The 27,440-nt window shown below is 46.4% G+C and overlaps 1 protein-coding gene and 1 long non-coding RNA gene across 3 annotated transcripts; one reads left to right on the plus strand and one right to left on the minus strand.

Moving 5' to 3' along the window:
• Positions 1–449: 449 nt before the first annotated feature.
• On the minus strand, positions 450–27,305 carry LOC113446741 (integrator complex subunit 6-like). 2 transcript variants are annotated; one of them, XM_026716522.2, is made up of 18 exons: positions 26,948–27,305; positions 26,686–26,763; positions 16,347–16,496; positions 15,933–16,022; positions 15,519–15,702; positions 14,698–14,826; positions 14,263–14,426; positions 13,707–13,859; positions 12,412–12,544; positions 9,336–9,430; positions 8,476–8,586; positions 6,163–6,378; positions 5,916–6,039; positions 5,101–5,243; positions 4,752–4,983; positions 2,448–2,837; positions 1,303–1,396; positions 450–1,014 (listed from the first exon to the last, which is right to left on the minus strand). In XM_026716522.2, the coding sequence occupies exons 1-18, from the start codon at positions 27,056–27,058 to the stop codon at positions 915–917; spliced, it is 2,697 nt and encodes an 898-aa protein (XP_026572307.1). In that variant the 5' UTR covers positions 27,059–27,305; the 3' UTR covers positions 450–914. The 2 variants fall into 2 exon arrangements, with proteins under 2 accessions (XP_026572307.1, XP_026572308.1); XM_026716523.2 differs by lacking the exon at positions 8,476–8,586 and having other exon boundaries at positions 26,948–27,266.
• LOC148124803 (uncharacterized) lies at positions 16,022–22,790 on the plus strand. The gene is made up of 3 exons (XR_015745004.1): positions 16,022–16,629; positions 17,733–18,303; positions 20,860–22,790. It is a non-coding gene; the product is annotated as an uncharacterized LOC148124803 (long non-coding RNA).
• Positions 27,306–27,440: the final 135 nt, after the last annotated feature.

Raw genomic sequence — 27,440 nt, forward strand, 5'->3', positions numbered from 1 at the left:
CCCCCGAGTTTCTTTCTAAGAAGCGCCCCCACCTCACCCACCCCACCCCAAAGCCAAGTCCACGAGAAGCGTCTCCGTCCTCCTCACCAAGATGAAAGAGAACTGAAGCCTGGACCTGGGGAGCCTCGGACGTGCTTGCAAGAACGTCTGCAGACAAAAGAAGAAGAAGAAGAAGAAGAAGAACGAGAGGAAGAAGAAGGCTGAGGTAGGTTGTATAGTGGCCACCACGGGAGCAGCAGCAGCAGCAGCAGCCAGTCTGTCCGTCCGACCCGCTACGGGGTCTTCTCAACCCAGGAAGAGCAGCGCCTTTCCCGTCAATCCAACTGACCCTGGGGCCTGGGTGGGCTCGCCACTCTGTCGCGGGGGAAAGGGTCGCCTTTGTGCCCGTAGCGTCAAGGCGCCCGACCACCACGGAGGGCCTTTCCTCCTCCTCCTCCTCTCCTCTTTCCTTTCGTGTTTGTTTTATTTTTATTTGTTTAGGACAAAGGATCGCTCCGACACAAGTGCAGAGATAACACAGGGGGAAGGAGGTGAGCCATTCGCCCCGGTGGCCCACGGCCAAAGTGTCTTTTTGACAGCCAGGGGTTCAAATGAGTTAAATTCTCATCACCTGCAGGGCCCAGGGGGCGGCACTGAGTGTCTGTCTCCGGCCCGGGGCCCAGGTCAGCCCCTCCGAAGGTGGGTGGGGAGGGAGGAAGCCACACACCTCCTGCGGCCAATTCCTCAGGTGTCCGGCCAAAGAGGTGCGCAATGCGTACAGACATCACCCTGCTTCTTCTGAGACGCCCACCGGAAAGCCGCTCGCCTGCCAGGCTGGCGCAGGCCACGGCTGCCACGTCCTCTTCCGTTCCTCCACGGCACAGCAAACTCCCATCGGCTGGACCCCGTCCGTTCCTCTGGCCGGCACGCTATTATTATCTACTGTTGACATGATTAATTCGGTTGGGAAGGCTGCTGAACTCTATTTCCTCTAGTATTCTTTCTAAGTGCTGAATTAAGACCCGTTTTTTAAACCTAAAAAGAAGGAGGAGAAGGAGAAGGGAGGCTGTTTTACTAAGGGCATCGCATTCTTCTTCCAGGGTGTTTCTGAACAGACAGAGCTTTAAAGAGTTGCTTAAAGAGACAATGTAAACCGCCAACGGCCAAGAGTTCTGGTCTCTTGGGAAATAATAATAAGAGGTCCACCTGCCCTTGGGAGCCCCCACAGAAGGCAGCACATTTTGAATTATTCGCAAAATATGTGAACAAGCCAGGCAAGTAAGTAAAGCCTTTCTTGCTTTAGCATGTTGTCTTGATACACACCTTGTTGCTTCTTTGATAGCAAATTCAATGAAATATTTTTGAACCTCTACAGGGCCTTGTATTTCTTCGAGGAGAGAGAAGATTTTTTCATAATCTACAATTTCAGAAAAGACAAGGAGGTTATTAGTTCAGAGGGGGAAGACCGTCCAGAATTTTTTTTTTATTCCAACTCTGCCACCAGCCAGCTTAGCAAAATTCCCACCCAGCCAGCACGTCTCCTTGTCAGTTTCCAGACCTTAAGGATGGCAAGCTGCTCCCACCCACCCTTTCTCCTTCTTTCCTCTACCTGCAGTCTGATTTTTTTCCCCCCCATTTGACGGGTATTTCAGCATATCGTGCGTTCATGGATGTTTTGCAATGCTAGTCAGACTCCTTAGGCTCATTCCAGAAAAGGAATAGTTGATGCCCAAAACTGGTCTTTAAGAGGGTCACCTTGAAGAACCTCAACTCTGCTTCTAGGTCAACGGGTTTATAAGGGGTGGAGAGTGGACATATTGAAGAGCTTCAGCGATAACCAAGATATGTAAAATTCCCCCATGGCCTCATTCCCCGTGAGTTTCTACCCGATTCATTGTTTTGAAGGGTACCTGCCTCTCCCTGAAGAATAGCAGAGTTGGAAGAGACCTTGGAGGTCTTCTAGCCCAACTGCCCGAGCTGGAGACCCTGCACCATTTCAGACAGAGCAGTCTCTCCCCTTGAAAACCTCCAGTGTTGGAGCATTCACAACTCCAGGGCGCAAGTTGTTCCACTGACTGATTGTCTGGAAGTTTCTCCTTAGTTTTAGGTTGCTTCTTTCCACCTGTTGCTTCTTGTCCTGCCTTCTAGTGCTGTGGAGAATAGCTTGACTGCCTCTTCTTTGGGGCAGCCCCTGAGATATTGGAAGACTCTGCTATCATGTCACCCCTGGTCCTTCTTTTCATTAAGCTAGCCCTACCCACTTCCAGCAACTGTTCTTCGTATGTTTCATCCTCCAGCCTCCTAATCATCTGGGCTGCTCTTCTCTGCACTCTTTCCAGAGTCCCATCGTCTTTTTTACATCGTGGCAACCCAAACTGGATGCAGTCTTCCAAGTGTGGCCTTTACTAAGGCCTTATGAGATCATACTTGGAAGATTGCATCCAGTTTCGGTCTTTCCAATCACTTACTTCTCCCGGGTTTGCGAACCTCCTTCATAACCTTGATTTTGATAACCTCGTTGTTCCCTTCAAACATATTGGATGTGATTTTCACTGAATTTGGCACTGTTCCCGATGCTGGCTCCACCAGTAGTTTTTGGTCTTCGGCGGACATACTGTAGTTTATAGGGCCCCGTACGAGGGAATTGACCGCAGGCTTGGGGTCCAGTCCATCTTCCCCAACACAGTTCAGTTCGCCGGTCAAAGAGTCCATATCGTTTGGCAGTTCGTCGTCCACCACGGCAGCCGGGGACGGAGGAACAAGATGCACCAAAGGTCCATCCCCGGGTTTGTCCGGCGGCTGGAAATTCTCGGCTTTCTTTTCACCGTTGCCATCTTGAACCGTATTGCTGTTTGCATCTGTAAAAGAGAAGGCTGGGTGCTGAGTTTCAGACGAGGGAAGAGCGACAAAGCCATCACACAATCGTCATCCAAAAATGGAACAACGCTGACAGGACACAAACTCTTAACAAGGCCTTTCAAACGTCATCGGAACCCTTGAATTCCAAATTCATAGCAACTCAAAGAGGGACAACATTCTATGCTGCACGTAGAGGTAGTCTTTGACTTACAACAGTTCATTTAGTGACCGGTTGCAAGGGCACTGAAAAAAGGGACCTAGGGTCGTTCTTCACACTTATGACCGTTACAGCATCCCCATAGTCATGTGACTAGGTGCTTGACAACGATCTCACTTTTATGACAGCTGCAGTGTCCTGGAGTTATGTGATCACCTTCTGCCCAGCGAAGTCAAATGAGGAAACCAGATTCACTTAACAAGCGTGTTACTAATTTAACAACCGCAGTGATTCACTCAAACAAATGTGGCAAGGAAAGTTGTAAGAAGGGGCAAAACTCACTTAACACATTTCTCACTTAGCAACATAAATGTTGGGCTCAATTGTGATCATTAAGTCACAATTCCCTGTGTTTTAATTGCAGCAGGATTTCTGGAGGGGAAAACTCAGCGATTACGCAGAAAAGATATCTTGATAAAAACAGCTTCTTTGCAGAGTTTATCAGTCTGCCAAAACTCCGCCAAGCCGGAGATTTTTAAGCCCCAAGTAAAAGGTTCAAGTATCCAACACCCAGAGAAGCAGGGCCAGCATTAGGCTATATAGCAGGCTGATCAAAGAAGAAAAATATCCCAAAATTAACACATCCAACCCAACTTTGCTAGGACAGGCTGTTCTGTAGGTTTGAACAGCACCCTGAAAAGCTGACCCAGGTAAGTCTCTTTCCCTCTAGTTGTCCTGCAGAGCACACCTGAATTAGGTGAGCCACCTGCTGGTGAACACAAGAAAGACCAGTGATGCACACTTTTTTCCCAACACTCATAAAAACGAAGACTTTTTTCATTCAGGAAATGCGTTACACCTACAACATTCAAAAGTATCTCCGTTATTTACCTGTTTCCCTGAAAATAAGACCTATTCCCAAAATAAGCCCTAGCATGTTTTTTATGCAGGCACCTAATATAAGACTTACCCCCACAAAATAAGCCCTACTGGAGCCTGTGCAACTGCCTGGCCGTCCGTTCTGTCTGGCTGCTTGCGGTGCCGCGGCCATGAGGCGAGGCAGTGTGGTGGTGGAGCTGTCCCATGCCCCCCACATCGGTTTACCTCAGGGGCCCCGCAGCCAAGCCATCCACACCCCAACACCTGCCTCGTGGTGGCAGCATCAGCAGCCAGGTGCAGCAGGAGCCCAGGTGGCCGCTGCCCCGTTTCTGCACGCCCACCGCCGCAATGGAGCAGGAGGTCGAGCATACTGCTGGTGCTGTGGCTGCGAGATGGGACACGTGTCAGGGTGCAGATGGCCTGGCTGCAGAGGCCCTGAGATAAGCCAGTGTGTGGCATGGGGGGCAGCTCCATGCCCCCGCCAGCCTCATGGTGGCGACGCATCATGCGGCCTCCTGCCCCACTATGAGCAAGCAGAAAAAGCAGGCCTCCCTTACACGGGCAGAAAAAAAATAAAGATACCCCACCAAAAATAAGCCCTAGTGCTTATTTGGGGACCTGAAAGAAAATAAGACCCGGAACACACGGATATGTACACTCTTGTGCAGGTCCGAGGAAGTGCATCTCTCTCTGCCTCGTCCGCACCCTGCAGTGCAGAAGGTCTACTTCTGTACCAGCAGTGCACGTCTTTCGGGGAGGGTTACAGCAAGGAGGGCACAAGGAATAAAGGATCAAAACTCTGACATCTGGGCAACTGCATTTATTTAGTTCTTTAGTACTTTGGTGCTGCCTGTCTGGTCTAAAGGCAACTTTATACCTTTATAAGCTGGTGTAGCTTTAGTATTGGGGTTGGGTGGGGGCCCAGCGGCTGAGGGCGACCCCTTTCCGCCAACGTGGTTGGCTACGACTGGCGGCGACTGCGGCCGTCTCAAGAATGGGGACATGTTGCGCCTTCTCTTGAGGGAGGCCGGTGTGTTGGGCTCTCCGGGACGTTTGACTTTGTTCTGAGGACCGGCGACAAATTCATCCGCTTCGTCAATCATCATTCCCTGAGAGGAAAAGAACCGCCGTCAGTATAACCCCGCCAAGAACGACCCTGACTCCCCCGGGGCGAGGAAGGGGATGGAGATCAGGGTCTGGCCAGTAAGCAGAGCCCTCACCCCCACCTTTTTATCCTGCTTGAAAGGGTTTCCGAACGTGTGAAGCCTTTTGGGCTGGTCGGGGTCAATTTCTCGAAGAGGAGAAGGCATCATCTTTAGGTATTCCTGATAGTTCCCCATCTGTGCTACGGGGACACTGTGAAGGCAATCTGAAAGACAAGAGCCAGGTACGTCATCGGCCAAAGAACCGGAGTCATTTTTGCCTTGGGCACTTCTCCTCCCGCGTTTGAAAAGCCTCGGCTCCCCAGGTGCTGATAAATGCAGGCGGGGCCAAGGCCAAGACTAGCTGACAGAAAGCGCACCTGGAAGCAGGGGTGGGATTCCAAGGTTTTTACGCTTCAAAGGGAATAAGGGCGAATATGGGAGCCCAGGTGGGCGGGTGGGCCCAACACCAGAGTGGCAGAGAGAACCAGTTTGGTCTCCACTAGTCATCGGCGCTACCGTCTTGACTAAACTGGGCCAAACTGGTAGAATACCACCCCTGGTCTGAAGGGTATGAAGTCCTTCAAGAGTTCCCTTGATTTGCAACTTCCAAACCTCCCTTGATTTGCAACTATTAAAACATTTCCAGGGAAACCAGCCCACAAACGAAGAGGAAAAGGCGTCCTCGTTCTCTAACTCAAAACTCTGCACAACCCACAACGCCACCTCTCCGAATTACTCCTAGGAGCAAGGCCTGAGCTCCGAGATAAAGCGCCTCCTTCGCAAGCAAACGCGGCCTTCTGTGTGCTGTGATCGAGGGGTTGGGAAAGAGGCCACGAAGGAAGGCTGCCTGCAAACCCTCACCCCTTGCATTTGCAGAACTCCACGGGAATCCTCACCTTCATCCTGGCCTTGAATGACCTTGTGTGTTTTCAACAGGTTAGTTCTCATCCGGGTCAGCTGGTCTAAAAGGCTGCGGCGCGGAATGTCGTAAGCATTGCGGTAGGCCTGTGGCTTTAGATCCTGGGTTTGGGCAAAGAACAGGGTTGGCTTTAGTCATTTCTGCCCCCCCACCCCCTTCTGAAAAGCCAGAAGAGGCCAAGTCAGGAGGCGCCTTGCTTCCTTCAGAACTGGGACCAGACACACCTTATTCAGGAGCCCTATCTGGAAGCCAGCAAATTCCTTCACGTTCATTTCAGGCAGCCTCAGCGGGGAGTCGCCAGAAATCCCTTGAAGCAGCTGCTTGAAATCCCTGCTCTGGATGAGGGACAGGCCACTGGAGTGACTCTTCACTTTAATGCCCGTCTCTTGCGGGGGTTTCTTACCCACCGACCCGATTATCCGCTCCGACTCTATTTTCGTCTGCAATGAAAATCACAGCACCCGTTAAGGACGGCCCACAGTCCTGCCGACGTTTTGTAGCACAAAGCAAAACGCCCGACACATCAAAAGACAAAAAAGCCTGCCTTCCGAGTGTCAGGGAGTTTGAATATTTTTTTAAAAAAGAAAAAGAAAAGAAAAGCCTGCTTAAAACGAGTCCTTTCTCAAGGATTCACAGCATTTTGCTAAAACACCCATCGCAATCATTGGTCGAGGTCATGCAAGCTTTCAAATTACACCATGGGGTTTTTTTTAAAAAAAGCTATTCTAGCGTATGGATGACTTGAAGTCTGCAAAAAGGGCGGCAGGTAAGCCAAAGGAGAAAGTTTTTGCACCTCGGGTAAAGGCAGGGGGAAATGTAACCATGGCAGAGAGGTTTTCATTGGGCAGGGCCGGCCTGTCCCACAGCCTCTGCTGCAAACGACCGTGTTTGCCACGGGGGCTCCGCGTGCAGCTTGAAAACTTGTATGCCTGGGTTTATATTAGTCCCACAAAAGCTACTGTACTGCAAAAGGGATTAAAGGCTTGTGCAGAAAGGGCCAATACTTCAAAGAAGACGGCAAGCAATTTGACCCAGAACCTCTGTTGAAACTTCTCACCCGCAAAGGCACACTAACATTTTCCCCTATATTCCCCCTAAAATACATCCTGATTTCCTGCCCTTTGGGTTACAGCTCCAGTTTAAGCAACTGAACGACAAATCATACAGCCCTTTGGCCAACATAAGTATATGCACTCGAAAGAGAATTTGTATAATTTAGAGACAGAGAGAGAGAGAGAGAGAGAGACGGAGGGGGGAGAGAGAGAGGGAGAGAGAATGGAAGAGAATGAGAATATCAATAAGGCATTATCCCAAACTGGACTTCTAGAGAATTAACTGTTTAGGTGTTGGAAGGACACAGCCATATCCAGCTTCCAAGTATTTTATAGACTGTATGTTGAATTTGAGGGGTTGTTTCATCACCCATTCTGGCTTTCTCATGTAACTATTAGCAAAGGTCATGGCTATCCCAGGACAAACAGCAAAATTTAAGTCTACCCTACCTAAGTCTTACTTCCTCAAGCCTTTAGTGGTGAGGTTACTCCCAGTACTGGGCAGTATTATATCCCACAGAAAACCAACAAAACGTGCTAAATTTCAGCTACTTCAATCTAGCTGCACCTTTCAGCTTTTCATACCCTAAGCTCTATAGGATGCAAGTTGAGAGCCTGAAGGCCTTCTCTGAATATCTCAAGATATCTGCGTGGATGTGGAATGGTTTGGAGGCAATTCTCTAGTGGTAGAAGTTTCTTAACCAATTACTCCCTTTATTCAAAACAAGCAAAGGGGAAGAGGAGATTTCTAACAAGCCCAGTACCTCACCCACCCCTGCTTCGAAAGCAAAGGGAGTCACTTTGTGGCCATGTTGTTTTGATTTGCAATGTTAGGTTTACTCAAGGGGAAGATTTCCCACCCACTAGGAAGATACTTCCGATACCATTCTTTAAAGCAGGGGTCTGTCTCCACCCTTGGCAAATTTTACAACTTGTGGATTTGAACTCCCAGAATTCCTTCCAGAATGAGGCTGGCTGATGAATTCTGGGGGTCGAAGTCCACACGTCGTAACGGTGGAGATCTGAGTTTAAAGCATTGTATCCCCAACCCATGCAACTCAATAAAACCCAAAGACATGTACTTCTTAGCATTTCTTACAATACTCAAAGAAAGGGATTGTTTGACTGACTAGCCTCAGTATTGTGATGTGTCTAGTTTGATTCTGTTTCTTTAAAAGGAAAAAAAAAAAACAGTCCCTATGTGGCCTCCGGGTACCAACAATGCTAACGATTTACAACCACAGTCCGGTGAGAAATAAACAACTACCCTAAAATTGTTTGTCCTCCTCTTTTTCTTGTGCTACGGACCCAACCACCGCTTTTTTTGAAACAAAAGATGCAAACAAGTCTTTTACCTAACTCAAAAATAGCAAGGGGGGGAAAAGACATTCCTTAGGTGATTTATTTATAGAACTAGAGCAACACACACTAAAAAAATAATAATAATTAATGTACTTCTAATTTCAAAGGTTTTGTCGATACTACCTGTTGGCTGAGTTTTTTAAGGTAAGAGATAACACTGTAACTAAGTCCACAATCTAAATTATCTGATATCAGATTTGGAGCTCCCATCATCCTTAGGGCTTTCTTTAATGGCTATAAGGAAAACAAAATACACAAGAGTAAGAAGAGAATCAAATCTTTTTTTTTTTTATTTCTTTCAAGAAATGGTTTGTTTGTTTGTTTTTAAAAAAATAAAAAGTCTCAACAGATCAGTACATGGGAAATTAAGGCACGGCAGAGTTGGTGCTGCCGTATGCCATGTTTTATTTTATGTTTATTTTGGAAGCATGGATTCAAAGTCGCACATTCCAGTCGTTTAAGGCATCGTGGGTGTCTGGGGCCACGGAACCAGCCTGGCATCCCCACCAGTTACAGCACAGAAGCCGGAGAGCCTGATTGCCGGGATGATGCAAGTCCACAACGAGGCATCTTGCCCAAGCTATCCAGGTAAATTTCCACAATGCCCACCTAGTTTAATCTGCTTCCTTCCCGCCTCTGGCTCAGCCAGGTACAAGGTAAAATGCGACCCTCTCCCTTGCTTATAACTACTAGCAGGAGTAGCCCGGAGATCTGAAGTTAATGGACCCAGAAAGGGTGAAGGGGAGAAGGAGGGAAGGAGCGGGCTGAAAAATAAACACCCCCAAATCCCATATACTAGGCGACGATTCCAAAACGTGTTTTTTTTTTTTTTAAGGAGGGGGTGTGCTAAATTGCAAGCATTAAGAACTTCGGAACCCTGGCATGCAAGCTGTTTTACTCAGAAGACATGCGACAAGGATGTTCTCTTGAGGAACATCCGCCAGCGGTTCATTGGGGCCCATAAAAAGAACAAAACTACATACCACTAAGTAGTAAGGAGGCATGGTTTTTATGTAGCTGTCCAATGCCTGTCGCCACTTCAGATTTGGCTTAAGTTTGTGAAACTTGAAAAGGTCATCTGCAAAGAGGAGAAAACAATCCAAGTTTTAAAAAAAAACAAACCTGCGCCTCGACGCTTTGGAGGTCAAAAAAGTAACACAACTATTTCCTGCGCCGCAAGTTTTTTTCCCTTAAGAACCGAGATCCAAAGGGATGCGGGTTTCCAAGATCAAATCCCACGTTGGAACTGACAAAAAGATAATTTTGCTTCTAAAGACACACAGAATGCTATCGCTCGCCACCACTCCATCCAGGGTTAGGACGTAAAAGTAACCCGTCTTTAAGAAAAGACAATTTGGCCTAGGTGGGAAGTCACTGGAGCAGGACAACTTGAACTCAAATCCCACCTGAAGCAGGAGACAACTAGATGAACCCTTGGACCATTCACTCTCTAAGGAAAAAGGGAAATGACAAGCCACTTCCAAAAATGTTGGAATTGGTTGGACGTGTGTCCAGGTAGCCACCAGGAGTCGTGTCTTGACACAAAGGCAAAGGGGGGGCGAGGAGGGTGGGGGAAGAGAGAGAGAAAATTGTGTTACTTCGGTTTGAGGCCTCTGAGGTAGGCCAGGGGCCTGCTTCAAAAAACGGTACAGAAACAGGCTGAAATCCAGCACTTTTTCAAAGCTCTTTTGAAATTTGTGTCTAAAATTAAGTTTCAAAGCCATGTCAAACAGCCTTAAATGGAAGCCCGGGGTCTTTTCCTCAGCATTCAGTGCAGTGTGTTCCCTTGCATCGCAACAAGAAGCTGAAGCAAATGGAGGGGTGGGCACTCCATAAACTGCAGCAACAGTGTGTAACTAGGTAACCGATGGGAATCCTGATAAGCTCTCGCTCAACTTTTCCTGATAGAAAAGGCACCTCAAACAAGCCATCGGGAACGTGTCACTTTGGGGAGACAGGATCATCTCTGCACCCAGCTAACTATCACCCCAGAGGCGAGACCTCCATCTCATGCAAATCTGTAGCCTTCAACCAAGAACTAGGAAGGACAACTTAGAAGAGCCTTTGTTTTAACATCTCTGTTTCGTAGCTCTGCCAATCAGGGCAGCAAATATTCCCAATTTTTAATATAGCAAATATAACAATTGACCAAAAAAAGTGGCAAGGAACAGACAAAATCTGAGGAGCAGCCAAATCAAATCTATGTATAGTTGGAAGCCACTAGGGATAAAACAGCCATTTATCATGTAGGTTTCTTCACCTACACATATATGTATTAGAAAAAAAAATGTCAAAGGGAGAATAGCAAAGAGTTCCTGTTTTCTTTGACCTACAGGGACAGAGAAAGGTCTGAAGCAACAGGAAATCTCAAGTAAAATTATACCCCCTCAAAAGGAGGGAGGAATAGAATCTCTTATTTACCAGCAGTTCTCTCTCCAAAATATACCCCAATGCACAATTTAGGGCACAAGAATAAGCAGAAAGTGTTTCTGAAATGGGAAGGCCAAAATATAGTAATCCATGATCCGTCTGGATTTTTTGCAACACTTTTGTTCCAAGGAAACAAGAGAGCTCAGAGGGATAAAAAAAAATTTTTTTTAGGAAGATACTCAGGACTTAATCGGTAAGTAATTCAGTTGTGCTTCTGGATATATTCCTCAACTAAGGCAAGAAATAGCACAGGGCATACACACTTCCATTTATCATTCCCTTGTTTGCAAAAATTACCCAACCACAGAGCAAACATCTTGACTGTGAGTCATGCAGCCTGGGATCTCCACCCTGCTGTTCAACATTTAGTCAGCTGGACTGAAAAATAAAAGACCTAAAAAAACCGAACACGTGAAGGCGAGGTAGAGATGCTGAAAAAGAAATCAGCCGTACGTTTGTTTTCGGTTGTGAAAACAAAGTGGGGGTCAGAGAAAGGAAAAGGCAGAGCTGTCAAACATGTCAAAATGGCACTAAGAGGCTCTAGCTGGGTCTCTGTCAAGTCCACTCCCAAGGCAGGGAAATCCATGCATTTCTGAACCGCAAAGATGGGGAGTTAGAAACGGGGCAGGACAAGGACGGTTATTGGAGTTAATGGGCAAAAGCTGAAATTGGGCTCAGTGACACGGAGGAAAGCAGAACACACACAACCCCTGAGGTGTCTCCTCCCACCGCGTTCACAAGTCAGAAGCTAGCTTTATCCTTTTCGGCAACGGCTAACCAATGAGGCTCAGCGGGTACCTGAAAAAGGACCCGCAATTCTAAATTTGAGGAGGCAAAATATTTCACAATCCGTGGGAGTCGCCACCATCACCATCATTGTGGCAACTCCAAAGAAGAGGCTACCTGCTTTATATTGGGAGGAAGGATACCTGGGCACTTAAGAGGCCATCCAGAGGCATTCACGGAGCCTGGACTCGGGTGAAAACGAAACGGGCTCCTTCTACCCGGGCATTCTGCTTTCGGAACCAAAAACTGTAACAGGCAGCAAGGCAACCTGGGTTTCCTTCCAACCGAAGAGGTCGGGATCCAGGCTAAAACAAATCTTTGTGAAATAAATCCACCCAGAGTTAAGGTGCTTATTTCTTGCAAAAGAAGGGAACAGCAAGCTCGGTTGTTCTTTCCTTTCCTTTTCTTTTTTTTTCTTTTCTTTTTTTTGGCGTCCCCGATATTACAAACCCTTGGAAATTCTGAGCCCAAGTTCTCAAATGAAAACAAAAACACAGGGCTTTATATACATGCTGCTGCAAGAAATGTAGACACCACAGCCTGAAAGAGGGAAAAGAATGGAGGTTGAACCTTACTCCAATTAAGGAAGAAGCTACGAGTCTAGGAGGTGAGCAGCATCAAACATGCACTGGCAGCAGGTGGCTCTCCTCCTCTGCTGCAGAGAAAAAAAGGGAGAGGGGGGGTGTAAAAAGCCTCTTCTCCCAACGTAGCAGTTTGCAACACTTGGTTCCCATCCCGTTTAAGAAAACGGCTGGCCAACATACAAGCACGGACAAATATAGACAGACGTCAGGACGACCTTCCTAGGCTTCGGGTGGGGGGGCCGGGCCGGGCAGCGCTTACCGAGCAGCGGGAGCAGAACGGGGTAGTTGTAAGGCATCACATAGAGATTGACACAGGTCAGACTGGTGCTGGCCTTTAAATAACCAAAGGGGTGTCCGAGCTCGCTGTATTTGGCGCTGCTGCTCACAAAGACCTAGGGAGGAAGAGCAAAGGGGAAGAGGGGGCAAAGTTAAGGGACAGAGCGTTGTGGTTCCCTATTGGAAAAAAATAAGTTGTAAAAGAGGAGCGAATCGTCTCGTAAAAAGGCTGCCTGCTTGTGAGATTAAAAGTTCGCCGTGTTTTATGAAGAGGTGACTTGCTGCTTCTTGTCTTTGATTTAAAGGTCTGGTTTTCTCCAGTGAATTGGTAGCTTTCCCACCACACACTAAACTGTAACTTCCAAAACACCCACTCAACGTAGCCACTGCTAGCAAGGAGAACTGTGCTCCTCTGTATCCAGAAAGGATCAGATTTGGGGGGGGGGGAAAAACATGATATATATTAGAACAAAGGTGGCCTAGAGAGGATGTTTCTTTCTCGATCTCCCCTATTTGACAAACCGTCCTATCAAAGCTCCACTTCATCAGGCTGAGATTAGGCCGCCATGGAGCTCTCTCATCCTAGTGGAGCCCACAATCTCTGCCAAACGATTCTCACATTATCCCTTGTCATTCATGTTAACACGAAAGACACATGTGGCTTTTCCTGAATTCTGGGTCCCAGAGAGGGTTTTAATCCTTTTTTTTTCTTTTTTTTTTTTTTGGCTCTTTTAAACTACGTTGCTGGAGAGTTATGTTACAGTGACCAATAAGGCTGGACGAGGGAGAGAGGAGAAACTGCAGAAGTGTTTACGGGACCAGGTAAAAGACAGGGGACCAGAAGGAGAAAAAAAAAAGAGAGAGATAAAACACATTCTCTCCTCCCCTGGCAACTACTGTTGGGAGAAAAATGAAGGTTTCCTGCCAACCCGCTAACGTTCTTATAGCTCAGCGGCAGGCAATTCCACACGATTTGGAGTTACCTGTGAAATGCCTTATCACAAGAACCCTGCGTGGGAGATTTCAAGCCAGGCTTCTATCTGCCTGCTCAGATTAGTATGGCTGGTCCAAATGGCAGCAGGTAGAGGGGGTCCCTCCTCCCTCAAAACCTTCCATTACAGCAAAAGTTAATAAGGACTGAACTGGGGGTCCCTCTGTGGGTAACCCAGGGGTACCCAGTGAAGGACCGGAACAATGGGGCTGGCTCAGCTATTTCCAAACCTTTTTTTAAAATCCGCACGGCGTTCTAAGGATCTGAAATACAGATCGTGCAAGTACCTGCCAGCACACGTGAGACAACTTCCGTTCCAAGATGTACTGCGTTAAAGGCGACGGTTCCAATTCGTACTTGTCGAACGGCAGTTTATCAATCACCATGGGTTCGCAATCCATGCAGGAGAACCTCACCACCGGATGCGCAGTGCGAGGGGGCTGGAAATGACATAACAGGCCAAGTCAGGAGGGCCGCGGAAGGTTCAGTCCCAGCCCCTTCCAAAAAGCACTTAGGGCTAACAATTTTAGCTTAATTCAACACATTCAGAGGTCATTACCAGGTTCTTTTTTTTACAAGGTTCCTAACAAACCTCTGTGGCCAGTTTGAAATAAGATAGCTCTGGTGCTACTCAGTGTTTTTAATTATGTTCAAGGTCCTTCACAGGTGACATTTAAATTATTGGGAAGCCAAGTTGGTAGTACCTCCAGGAGATGGGAATGGAGCCGAGGGCAGGACAACTCTAGGCCCTTTCAGACGAGCTTAGAGCCTGGGCTAAGAACACAACCGTTAGGATGTGGCCTCAACGAAGGGCCCCAGAATCCTTAGGAGTATCTTACATACCAGCGTTGGGGAATTCTGATCAGGCCAAAATGATTCAGGAATTGGCCAATGGCCAACAGGCACACCCGTCTTAGGGTTTGGCCGCACATAGATGAGTTTATGACAGCTGTGCCATGGCTGAGAACCGAAGGAATTGACAGGCCTTGTGGCATCCACCGGTCCATCTAAAATCCAAGGAAAAAAAAACAGCACAGTAAGAAATATGGAGCATGAATTTGATTGTCAGTTATCACTATGTTGCAACAATGCAACAAAGTAGAGATTATAAATATAAGTGCAACTTCAATTTAATAAATTGGAGCATCCACCCAAACCCTAATTTGTATCGTTTGTGTCAGTTCAAAGTCTTGGGGGTTTAATGGCCAGATCCCTTTTTGAAGTCAGCAAAGATCCTTCAACCAAGACCTAGTAAGCCATAAAAGCTTTAATTGTTACCTTCCCCAATGTGAGGAGGATCTGGTCCCGATTTTTCAAAATTAATGACCACACCACTCTGAACCTTCTGAGCAAGGGATTCTAAGCATTGGTTCAACATGCGCTGTGTCCGAACACAATACGAGCGCCCTGGAAGAGAAAACAGGGAGACAGACAGGTTTTAAATCAGGCAAGTTACAAGAAACGTACTGCAGGCTTAAGAATTGTAGGAAGAGGGAGGCTGCACAATTTCATTTAAAAGTACTGGACTTGGAACTCTTTCAAAATTGAAGTAGAAGGTCATTTTAATTCCTATTTGATCCTGTTCTGGAAAAAGTTCTGCATGGAAAGGGAAAAATAGAGTGATAAGGGAGTAGAATGCTGTAGAGGTGGTTTTTAATTTGATAAGAAATGTTTCTGAAATGGCTCTCTTTAATCACATCTCGAAAGAAAAATATTTCTAGGGCAACATTTTATACAAAGAGGGTCCTGAATGTTCATGATGCTTCTTCTAGAAAAATCAAAGAGTATTAACAGGGACCTTCGACCCAATCCAATTTTGTATTTCTCCCAGAGCTTGTCACAGTGAAGTTTGACAAGGCCTTCAGAAGGGCAAGATTTACTAGATTAGGAACTATAAAATCCATCTTCATAAATTCAACGAGGACTATTGCTTTGAAGCTTCTTCATGAATGTTCCCAGAAAGCCATCAGAGATTGTGGGGAGAGAAAAGCCAAGGCACAAAGAGAGATGCCATTGAACCAACTAAAAGCTCAACCTCGTCTGCCCTGGCTAGAATCTCACATGATTTCCAAGACTGGTAAACTGCGAAAGCTGGCTACCTCCAGTGACTTCACACATCTGTGTGATGGCAGACTCATCTGTGGGAACGCTCCCCAGCTGCTCAGGTTCCACTGAAGGGGCTCCGGGCAAGCGCAGCACGAGGGCAAACAGCCGTTGATCCCAGCGAAACGGTTCTTTGGTTAGCTCGCTACCAGGCAGGGGAGAATTCAGAGGCAGATGGAGCTGCAGAAAGAAGAGGAGAAACGTTTTAGCTAAGAGTCTGCTAGGACTCCACAGGCAAAGGGGACCAAAATCGCAGAAAGAGAGAGCACCGTGTGAACAAGACAAACAATCCTGCATTTTGAATAAGTTTCTGATTCCTTTACAAGAGAACAGGAACACGGCAGAAGCGTTAACATTTTAACAGCAAAGGTGCCACATTCAGAGCACAGCAATGTAGTTAAGTATCTTACCTCCTCTTGAACAGAAGAAGTATTTGTCAGCTTGTTTCCATCTGTGATGGTAATTAAAATCGATGGCTCTAAAAAAAAAGGATTCCTCCCCTACAGAAAGGAAGGAACAAAATGCCCAAATTAACAATTCTTCAAAGAATCGAGGGTGATGCATTTACAGTTGAAATTAACCAATCTGCTGAAATTAACCCCAAGAAGAGTCCTCGTCCCAAGAAAAGGGGAACAAAAATACTGAATTTTGGTTTCTGGCTAGGAGGGGAGGGAAAGAGTCCAGTCCCCCTGGACAGGGTTGAGGAGTTTCCCAAACGGGCCCGTTGAATTTATTTTAAGCCTTATCTGGCCCCTTTTACGAAAGAGCTCTAAACCTCCTTCGGATGACGAAGCCAGGGAAACTCAAAGATAGCATCCCATTACCTGCCCATAGTTGTCTATTCCAGAGACTAATCTGTTGAGGTTCAGCAGGTCAAAGGAAGATCGCAAAGCCTGGCCAAGGGTGGTCAACCCGGATGCTTGCAGGTTTTTCAGTTCGTTCATGAAAGTGGCGTGGTTCTCCTTCCATCCAGCCTAAAGGACGAGCCAAGGCCACGTTTACTTTCTGAGTGCCAAGCGAAAAGGGCTTCCAAACAAGTCGCTATTATTACTTTATTGAGCAGGCGCAGTGCAGGAATGTAAGTGAGCGAGGAACAATTCCATTCAGGTAAGCACTGAAGGAGCCTGAAGGATTTCAATTCCAGGCTGCCCCCTGCCCCCCCAGACCCACTGTACTGAGAAGGCAATGTGGCCTACCCCCCTCCTTTTCTGCCATTTCAAGGGTTGGCAGCAGCATCTTTCAGATCTCCTTCCAACAGGTTTAATTTAAGTGAATGGCTACAAAGAGCCTTTGAATCGCGGCTAATCTTTGAGGACTGTTACATTAAATTGCCAAACATCGCTGGGCAGGGAACATCCACCAAATAAGGAACATAGCCTCAGAATTACTATACCTGCTTTTATTCTCCATGAAAAAGTTTTGGCGACATCACACAATTTCCTCCTTAGCCTCTGCCAGGTTTGGCACCTAAAAAGACTTGCTTTTGTAGCCAGATATCCACCGGATGGAGAGCAGAGCTAAGTTAGTTATCAAATAGATAACCAAGTTAGTTATCAAATAGCATGTCTCCTCGGGAAGCCAATGATGAACCTGTTCCAAGCTTTCTTTGTTCTCAACTTGCAAAGAAAGAAAGTTGCTGTAACATTTGCTGGAAACATTACAAGATTTAGGAGACAAGTTTTTAGTGGCTGCCGTGAACTCATCCCTCCACACCCTACAAGTCACAAATCTTTCCTTAAGCTGTAGTCTGTTTAAGATGCACAAAACATGAGTGAGCGAAGCTTTGCAATTCCCTACCACCCTACTGTAATACCCAATTTTAATCTTACAAGCTAGGTCTTTGGGTCTAAAACATTTTCCCAATAAAACTCCAGGTGAAGGTCCACTAAGTGAGCAGCAAATTAGCCCCAATACAAAAGCGGAGCAAAAACTCAATTCCCTAACCAAGTGCTACCCAAATATATCTGATATATAAATATCAGATTTAAACTCCAAAAGCTTGGCAAACAGTTACTCTCTGCAAAAGATTGTTTTGGTTTAAATAGTAACCACTAAATACACTATTAATACTAACCAAATTAATATAGTGTTGTGTGTAGCAACCTAATACAAAAATGTGTACAATTTCATTTCAAGAGCTAGGCAACGCATTGCAAAACATTGACCAAATTAACAGTTTGTGTTTTTAAACCATTTTATTTTACTACCAGACCCATCCAGCTAAGGAGCCACATCTAGCCAATTTTAGCTGGATCTTGAAATGCTAAGGGCAGTCAGACATGGATAGCACCTTTACGGGGGCTGCCAAAAGAGCCAAGACCTGAAAAGTAGCTCTTGAGAAGTAACCCATCTCCAAAATGGTGATACCAAATAACTGCATTTCCCCACCCCATGGAACAAGTGTGGGAAACTGAAGACCACTTTTGCAAGACCACTTATAGAGATGTGAAACGGTGTGATTCGGGTGTTGGACCACGACATCAGATCTAGATTGTTGCTCAAATTTATTCAAATTTACACAAACGCATCTCAGCCTGTATATATTTGCAACTATTAAAAATCTGAGTAATCACAGCCTCATTACTTGCAATATTCTAAGTGCATCGTGTACCTTCCTGATATCTGACACCAAGAAGTACACCATATTACACCAGGGAGGTTACTTGATGCCACACAACCTCCAGAGAGGCTGGAAAGGTGGTATGAACACTTTCAGAGAACCAACTTCCCCTCCTTCCTGGATCACCAGAAAAAGGGACGAATAACCTGCAAAATAATCCAGTGGGTAATTCTCCCAAATCTTAGTTCTGGAACAGATAGAAATTGAATTAACAAATGTATTTGCTCGGTCATGAATGAGTCAAGGCAGGATATACTATAGATCGCTCCTGACCCCCAAGTTTTGGGGTATGTCTAGTGAAAAGAAGGACTTAGGGGGGGACATGATAGCAGGGTTCCAATATTTGAGGGGCTGCCACAAATAAGAGGAGGCTCAATCTATTCTCCAAAGCACCAGAAGGCAGGACAGAAGCAACAGATGGAAACTAATCAAGGAGAGAAGCAACCAAAATAAGGAGAAATTTCCTGACAGTGAGAAGAATTCACCGGTGGAATGACTTGCCACCAGAAATTGTGGGTGCTCCATCAACGGAGGCTTTTAAGAAGAGACTGGACAGCCATTTGCCTGGAATAGTATAGGATCTCCTGCTCAAAAATTAGACAAGAAGACCTCCAAGTTCCTTTCCAACTGCTATTCAATGCTAGCATGCTATTCGTCTTTTGTTACAATCAACCCCTTATAAGAGGAAAAACTATAATTCGCCCTTTTAAACAGAAGAACAGCCCTCTAAATCCACTGCTGTGGTCTGACGAGAACACACTCCCCTCACATGGCATCTGTTAGAAGCTGGAGCCCTGCAAATGAGGAGACAACAAGTGTTCCTTCCAACAGAGAAAAATAACCACAGAGGTGTGCCTTAAGAACGGCAGACGGAAAAACAAGGAGGGCTGGCCCGATTAAGTCGGCAAATTGCCAGAAAAGGCTCTCTCTCTCTCTCCCCCTCCCCACTTTATCCCAGAGGGCAGTGGCTGGGCCTTGCGAAGATCCCGTTTTCATTAGGCCTTGAAGCTCCAAGCATCTGTATCTCCCTAGATCAAGGTGTCCAAGCTTGGCCACTTTTAAGACCTACGGACTTCAACTCCCAGAATTCCATGGCTGTCTGGGGAATTCTGGGAGATGGAAGTCCACAGGTCTTAAAAGGGAACAAGGTCACTCCTGCGTTAACCAGAGGGCACTCAGTAATTAACCACCACCCAAAATAATAATAATAATAAATTGCCACGGGCAAATTTTTACCCAATGGCTCTCGGTACACGGTGCCCTTTGAAAACTCGCAACACCAAGTTTCGCAACCCTTTATTAAAAATGCCACACCCAGATGGAGACACCATGGCAGCCAACTCGAGGAACAATGCAAGCTTTCCACGTCACCCTTCCAAAGGTCAGAGAGGGAAGAGCAGAAGGACCTGTTGAAGAGGTGTAGAGAAGTGTTCTTCCTCTGGAAACAAATTTAACATAAACAAACGGCTAGAACGATTCTACCATGAAATCTCAATCTTCAGCTCACGTTTTTAAAAACACGCTCAAGTATTGGCCAGACTGGCTCATAAACCATGATGTAAGTAATTTAAATCGGGACCGTTTGATCCACCTGCAATCTCCTTCCGGAGGCCTTCTATACAGGTAGTCCTTGGTTTATAAACGTTTGCTTTAGTGACCATTCGAAGTTTACAGCGGCACTCAAAAAAAAAGTGACATAGAACCGTTGCAGCATCTCCATGGTCACACGATCAAACTTGGGATGTTTGGCAACCGAACTCGTATTGATGACCTTTGCAGGGTCCTGCGAGCCCCTTCTGGCAAGCGAAGTCCATGGGCAAGGTCGATCCACTTTATAACCGTATGACTAACTTAACTGTGTTTAGAAAGGTTATAAAATGGGGGGAACTGTCTCACTTAGCAACAGAAATTTTGGGCTCCGTTATGCTCCTGAGTTGAGGATGACCTGTGCTTGCTAGGAATGGTTGCAGAATAGTAGGCTACCACAAATTTATGTGGTTTCCACCCTAAAGGCCTGTATTTAATACATTAGTCCGCTAACATTTTCCTTCGCTTATGGGCTAGAACCTTTTGTTGAATTTCCTTCCCTTTTTATTTTAGTGGCCTCAAAAGGGCTTAAAAATCTGTTAGTCCAGCTCAAATGCCCTTGATCCCACCCAGCGCCCAGGCATTCGTGACAGGCAAAAATTATAGCCGGGGCCACCAGTTTGAAGTCTTCTGGACCTTCGACTTGTTGTCCGTCAGAGGAGGAAGATCCATTCCATACTGATCAGAATAACAGAGTTGGAAGGGACCTTGGAGATCTTCTAGTCCAACCCCCTGCTCCAGTTGACTTTAGTACCGTCCTAGGTGAGATTTAATCTTCTCAATCAGCCATAAAAGTAAATGTATGCGCATTAAATTCTTAAGGCAGGCAAAGCTGGGCTTTCAGGAAGCTAATAGACAGGAAAATCATTTGCAGTTCTCAAAGAAACACCGCAGTGTCTGAAGAGGGGTGGGTGAGCGGCAGAATATTAGCCTGTTCAGTACTTCCCGCCCCACCCTGCTTCAGATCTGACAAGATATTTAAAATGTATTCTATCAAGTTAACATTATTTTTCTCTTATTACTCCAATTCTATAGTTGCCCTACTTTTATTTTTAGAACTGTTCCTTGGCCAGGTGTGATAATGGTACAAGGGACCCTCAAATTCACGTGTTTTGGTTTGCTCTCTGCAGACGTTAAGAAATGCCTCTCCAAACCCATTTTTCAAAATTAACCCTGTGATGTGAAGCCCTGAACTATCACTACTTCCATCGTGCAATTCCACATCTGAGTGCCCAGTTAACAACGGCTCGCAACGCACTATTTTCTGGTGTCACAACCTTTGCAACTGACAAAAGGCAGGCATTTGGGAAGAGTTACAGAACCCTCCAAATTGGTCAGGCACTACAGACTTGGTTGTGTTCCTCGAGAAAGAAAAACATCGATTCACCATGAAGGGTTAAAAACACCACATTCCAGCTTCACCTGCCGCTTACACCGAGAAGTCCTACTCCATTTTGAGGCATATAAATGCAGGCAGCTTTGGAAAAAGAAACAGGAAGAGTCATCCTGAGCGGAGAGTCGAGAGAACTTTCCGATGACAAGATCCGGAGAGACTAGCCAGAACAAGTCTTGCCAGCTCTTCTGAGCAACAGCAGCCACAGATGACGTAGGAAGACCCGGAGTGTGTGAACCAAAGCCAATTCAGAGCACCACATGCACAATCCTATGTGGCCAAATGCAGATGTCTCGGTTGCTCCCTCCACTGTCAATCTCTGCAAAGGCCTTCAGTTGGGTTTCTGGTGACCGGTTAAACTGCACCGTTTCTTCCATGCCTTCCCCCCGTTTCTTTGCCATGAACTGCTAAGGGGTTATCTGTGGGCATTTTTGTTCTGAGAGACCAGTTCCATCCCCATTTTAAAAGTCTCATTCAAGGTTTAAAATTCAGAAGCAGTCCACCAGAAACACACTGGGAGGGGAAGAAGAAAAATAAATAAAGAACAGAGCTTCAATCAGAGAGAGAGAGAGAGAGAGAGAGAGAAGTTTAAAGACCATGGACTGGGTTTTCATCCAGTCTGAAGAGAGCTACCAAAGGATGCTTTTGCCATTCAGGAAATGTAGGGCGGAAGGCCTACTCAAGACCATACCGGTATTTTGTTTTTCCTGTAGGTGTTTTAAAATTCTATCTAACTCTCACAAGGACGTAAGACCACTCGGGAAAACCAATGCAGCCCTACAAATGTTGAATTTCGATGGCTGGGCCATTCTGAAGCTTGGTACAGGTTACGGACTTTTTGGCATAAGCAAGATAGTGAATTCAAGCAAAACAGATATGAAGATGGGGAGGAGGGATGCTTTTCTGCTTTCCAAGTGCTTATGATGCAGGATTGCCCAACAGTGCTAAAAATCCTTCAAAATACAGGGTGTTCCATTTCTATTGGAAACGCGAAGCCAAACTCGTGCGTTAAAAAATAAAATGAAGAACAAAACCTATGAGCAGAGGCAAAAAAAAACCACTTTTCGCCATGTTGAGAATTATTGTCTCATCCCCACCAATCTAAGAAAATAATCTGTCATCAAATCATTGATTGATTTGATTACAGATCTGTTTGGGGGGGGGGGATTTCTTAGATGAACTCAGTGGTGCCATTTGAGAGCTCAGTAACAAATTAAAATTGATGTGTGGACTGGGCTGAATGGAGACCCTGTGTCCCACAGGCCAAAGATCATCACGAGTCAACAAGAAAGGTAACAGTTGGTTCTTTTGCAAGATGCCCTATAAGTCTGAAATCAGCGATCAATTACACTCCTTTCTAAGGATCACCGCTCTTTATAGCCCGTCCAATGTAGCTGAACACTTTCTCTTACTTGGGAAATGTAGCTCTTATGAAAAAGCTGACCGAGAAATACTTGAAGCCATTTTCTTCCCTTACTGGTTAACTTTGAAATTATCCTTCTTACAGATTAGCTATCGATGCTACAATAAATAACATTTACTCAACTGGACTGTTAAGTAGCTGAGGAAGGAATGTCCAAAACTAAAACCTTAGAGGAAATGGTTACAGATTACCTACCTATTGGCTACCTACATTTGCCAATCACAAATAAAGTCTTTATGTCTGATAGAATATTTGTAGCTCAGGATTGAACCGTGGGGTCCTTGGTGCTCTCTGAGCTTGGTTTGTTTTCTTGTAGATGTTTCATAACTCAACCAGGTAACTTTATCAGTGCTAGCCTTTACATCTTCGGGTTCACTTCTTTCAATAATGTGGCTGGAGGATGACAACTAATATTTAATGTAGTATCCTCAGCAACTAATTATGGTTTTTTTCTCTATAGTGTGTTCATGCTTGGTATTTTTCTCCTATTTCCACTACCAACAGTGCCAGAGACTTTGTTAATGGGCTCTGCAAGAAATTTATTCTCAATCCTAATTACAGGATTGGCAGCCTAATCTGGGACAAAAAGTGCCATTTCTATACCTCTGGCGTACTGGGAGATCGCTAGAAACCACGATTTAGGAAGAATTGGTGCAAAGAAAAGTTAAAGAGGACTGTTTAAGAACATGGGTAAGAAAAGGAAAGTGTGACTGAGGTCTTTTCAATGTTTTAAGGGAGCTGATTGTACTTTTTAAAAGTGTATCTTGTTTCCAGGAAAAGTAGAAACGCATCCCTTGGTTTTCTCAGTCCAACTTCAGCCATGGAGTGGGCCTGAGCAACTCATTTTTTGACTTTCAATTTTTCTTGAAAGATGGAAGAATGGCTGTAAAAATAACAACGCAAACGATAGTGAAAACTACAAATATATATATATATATACCGTTTCCAGAATGACAGGTATCCCTTTGACTAATCCCTGTCTTATTTTTGGCTGACAAGATAAATACATTGTTTTCGAAGAACGATTAAGAAATCAAGAACTCTCAGAGAGTATTTCAAAGAGAGCTACGGAAAACGGACAATTATTCTTGGATACATTTTCAACATTATTGTTATGAAGGAAATAAACAGATGCACAACTGTAGCTGAAATTGTAACAATGGGCACTCCTAGTTGTTTGGAACAAGCCTTGAGGAGACAAGAGAAAATGGTTTTCTCTGGAAGCAAAGTGAAAAGAGGCAAAAGACAGAATCTCTTCCTCAGGGATGTCAGAAGAAAATGGAAGCTTAACCTCAACAATTTTTTGACCATTTCCTGATCAGTAGATGAGCCAAAGGAACGGGCTTCTACATCCTGTTCCAAAAATGAAGGATAAATTGTCAGTTCAGATTCCATTTTCTCTTACTGCACAAGTCCAGAGCTTTAAAGATATTGAAAGCACTACCAGACAATTGTTTTATTTTGGTTCTTTGGGGAAAGTGGCCAACGGGCAGCACTGCAGCACTTGAGATCCGTTTTTATCCAAGGTCTCATTGCAACACAATGTTAAAACTTTGCATAAGAATAAATGTAAAAATGGGCTCCTAGCAGGGAATCCTTTTCTCTCACAAAGAGGAAGCAAACTTTACAGCTGATCTTCAACCAAGGAAACTGAAAGGAATTCACAATACTTAAGGTTGAAGTGCATGACGAGAAGAACAGTTTCCGTTTATGCACATCGAGGAGGTGGGATCAGCAACAAAAAAATTGGGAGGAGGAACAGAAACTGAAAAACTTTGCCAGAAACAAGGCTGAAGCCTTTATGGCCCTGCCAAAAGGAAAAGTAAGGGGAAAGGGGAGCCACAGGATGCTCTAGGTCTCCTTCTCCTTCTTCCCTCTGTTAACTGGATCAGCTGGCTGCCAGAGGAGATGGAGGCCTCGTGCCCCAATGCAGTTACTCTCAGGAAGTGAAGGATGCGGAAAGGAATTGGAAAGCTTTGAAAAATTATCTAATCAGCAGCTCCTTTAAAGCAAGATGGGAGAGATTGTTTGTTCAGGTGCTTGATTGCCATGTAAGGAGAAAACAGACCCCTATCTGGAGATTAATATCTAGGACGGATTTAATTTGACACGATTAAAAAGTCATCCTTATTCAGTTCAGAATTTAGGATAGTGGAAGAGTTAGGGGAAGGGTGAATTCAAGGCAAAAACTACTTTATGATATCAAGAAACTGGACCCTCGCACAGAAGTCAATTATGCTTCCAAGTATGTGTAGGGAGTCTCACTGAAAATGCATTTTATTGTGCACTTCTCTGATAAAGTGTTGTTTAACAAGCACAATGAAAGACCACCTTATGGGTAAAATAAGTCAGAGAAATTATGGATTTAAAAATAGATCAAAGAAATTGTGGATTTTTTTTTATCCGCAAGTCAAGTTTTGTATGAACACAGTAGGGACTCCCTGAAGATATGTGAAGGAAGGAATACATGTTCATTTGTTTGGTTGAGTGGTTTAGGCAGGAGAGTAGAAAGGAGATGGTGAGTTTTAGTCCGAGCTTAGTTGTGAAAGACAGCTAAGTGACTTTGGGTCAATCACCAGGTGATTGTGAAATCTAGTTGCACCTTAGACCTGGAAGGCTTGGTAACGCTGGGACAATCCTTAGGAGACGGTGAGTTCTAGCGCTCTTATGGGTGAAAGCCAGTTGGGTGATGTTGGGCCATTCCCCCTCTCTGAGGCCAACTAACCTCACAGGATGGGGAAAGCATTGGGTACATTTGTTGCCTTGAGTTATTTATAAAAATAAAGGTGGGATATAATAAAAATAAATAAAAGGTGTCAGGATACCTAGAGAGGGCAAAGAAGCCAGAAATGCTTTCCTGATGAATTCTGATGCTCCTCTTCCTGGGATGGCTAGAATTAATTATTATTATTATTATTATTATTGGTTAATCTTTAGTGAGATTCACAGCCTTTAGGACTGGTTGATAGCTCAACAGCTGGAATCCTAACCAAGGACCTAGGAACTGTTCAGGGAGCATCAGAGGATATAAGTTGTTAGAAGTAGGGTGGCTTTTTGTAGAATCAGGGCATTAAAGTCTGACAAATTCAGGATTTCCAAATAGAGAGGTAACCCTTTATGTATTGCTCCAAGGGCTCCAATTACAATTGGGATAATACATGATTTTTTGAGATTATTATTATTATTGATCATCACATAGTCAGCCAGATGTTCAGACTGGGTTTGGCACTTTTGTCTACCTAGAGTCCTTAGCAAGGACCTATGTTCATTACTATGATTGATTAGTATGATTGATTAGTATGATTGATTTATTATTATTATTATTATTATTATTATTATTATTATTATTATTATTATTATTGCTGAATCTAGCCCTGCAGAGGCGACAAAACAGATGGAAAGGACCTAAGCTAGCAGCAGCAATAGCCTTTAGCCTTATATTCAGGGCTTTTACAGCCCTCTCTTAGCTGTTTCCAAAGCCCAATCCTCATTTTAGAACCTGGAAAGGATGGAAGGCCGAATCCACCTTGAGCCTGGAACCATACCTGCCTCTTTTTTGGGGGGGGGGCATCCTCCGTATCCAGGTGACCTTCGGGGAGACCCTCGGGAGACCCCCACCTCCTTCCCTCCCTCCCTCCCCACCCGGGGCCAGCCACCTCCTGCCCCTTCTGAGAGAAAGAGAGAAGAATGTGTTTGCGCGGGGAGGGAGGGAGGGTCGTGTGAGCGGCTCCGCGTGTGCCTGGGAACGGAGAGGCGACAGCCCCCCTCCCCAGGCGGAGGGGAGGGGAGGGGGGGCAGGGGCGGGCGGAGAGGGCCGCCGCGTGGTGGGGCGTCGGGCGGGCTCTCCTCCTCCTCCTCCTCCATCTCAGCAGCGCCCTCAGCCTCCCTCTCTCTCTCTCTCTCTCCCTCCGCCTCGCTCGCTCGCTCGCCGCCGCCGCCGCTGCCGCCGCCTCCATACAAAAGCAAAATGTCCGCCGCCATCTTCGCAGGCGGGCAGGCGGGCGGGCGGGCGGGCTGCGCCCCGGAGCCGCCTCGCCTCTTCCCCTCACGGAGGGGGAGGAAGGAGGGGGGGGCGAGAGAAGGGGCTGCCCTGCCCCCCCCCTCTTCTTCTTCCTCTCTCTCCCCCCGCCCCCCGCTTACCTTGATGCAATAAGGCGCCTCGTCGAAGGTGACCAGCATGTACCTGTCGCCGCGGCTGGCCGGGTCTCGGGCCCTCAGCTGCGGAGAGAGAATGCGGGGGGGGGAGAGAGAGAGACAGAGAGTGAGATGGGGGGGCTCTGTGAGGAAGGGGGAGGGAGCCGACACGCGTTGAGGGGGCCGGCGGTGTTACGTGTGAACGTGCTTGGCGGGGCCCCCCGCGCGTCAGGCAGGCCAGGCAAGGCAAGGCAGGCCCGGGCCCCACCTTCATGAAGAGCTCGACGGCGCCCTTGGCCACGTCCAGGTAGCTGGTGCCCAGATACGCCCGCTGGTTCATGGAGGCGGACGTGTCTATGAGGAAAAGGAGGATCGGCATGGTCCGCCACGGACCCGCGGCCACGACGGGCGAGGGAGCCCCGGCGGCGACGGCGGCGGCGGAGGGGCAGCCGCCTCGCCTCTACCTCCTCCTCCTCCTCGGCCGCTATGCCCCGCTCCTTGCTCCGTCCGGCCTCCCCTGCCCGCCCCTGCCAGCGCTCCACCCGGGCGACCCTCCGCTCCGGCCGCCGGCAGTCACTGAGTGGCTCCCAACTTCGGCTCGCTCGCTCCCTTGCCTCGGCGGCGGCAGCGGCGGCCAGCACCGCCCCTTGGGGCGGGGCGAGGAGAGGGGGGGCGGGGGGAAGAGAGGCATGTGACCCGAGACAGCGTCCCGTTGGCTGCCGATTATGCCGAGATTTGCATAGGGGGCGGGGAACCGCGCT

Source organism: Pseudonaja textilis, chromosome 12, assembly GCF_049901715.1.
Source record: "Pseudonaja textilis isolate UNSWEBS1 chromosome 12, rPseTex1.2, whole genome shotgun sequence".
Lineage (NCBI taxonomy): Eukaryota > Metazoa > Chordata > Lepidosauria > Squamata > Elapidae > Pseudonaja > Pseudonaja textilis.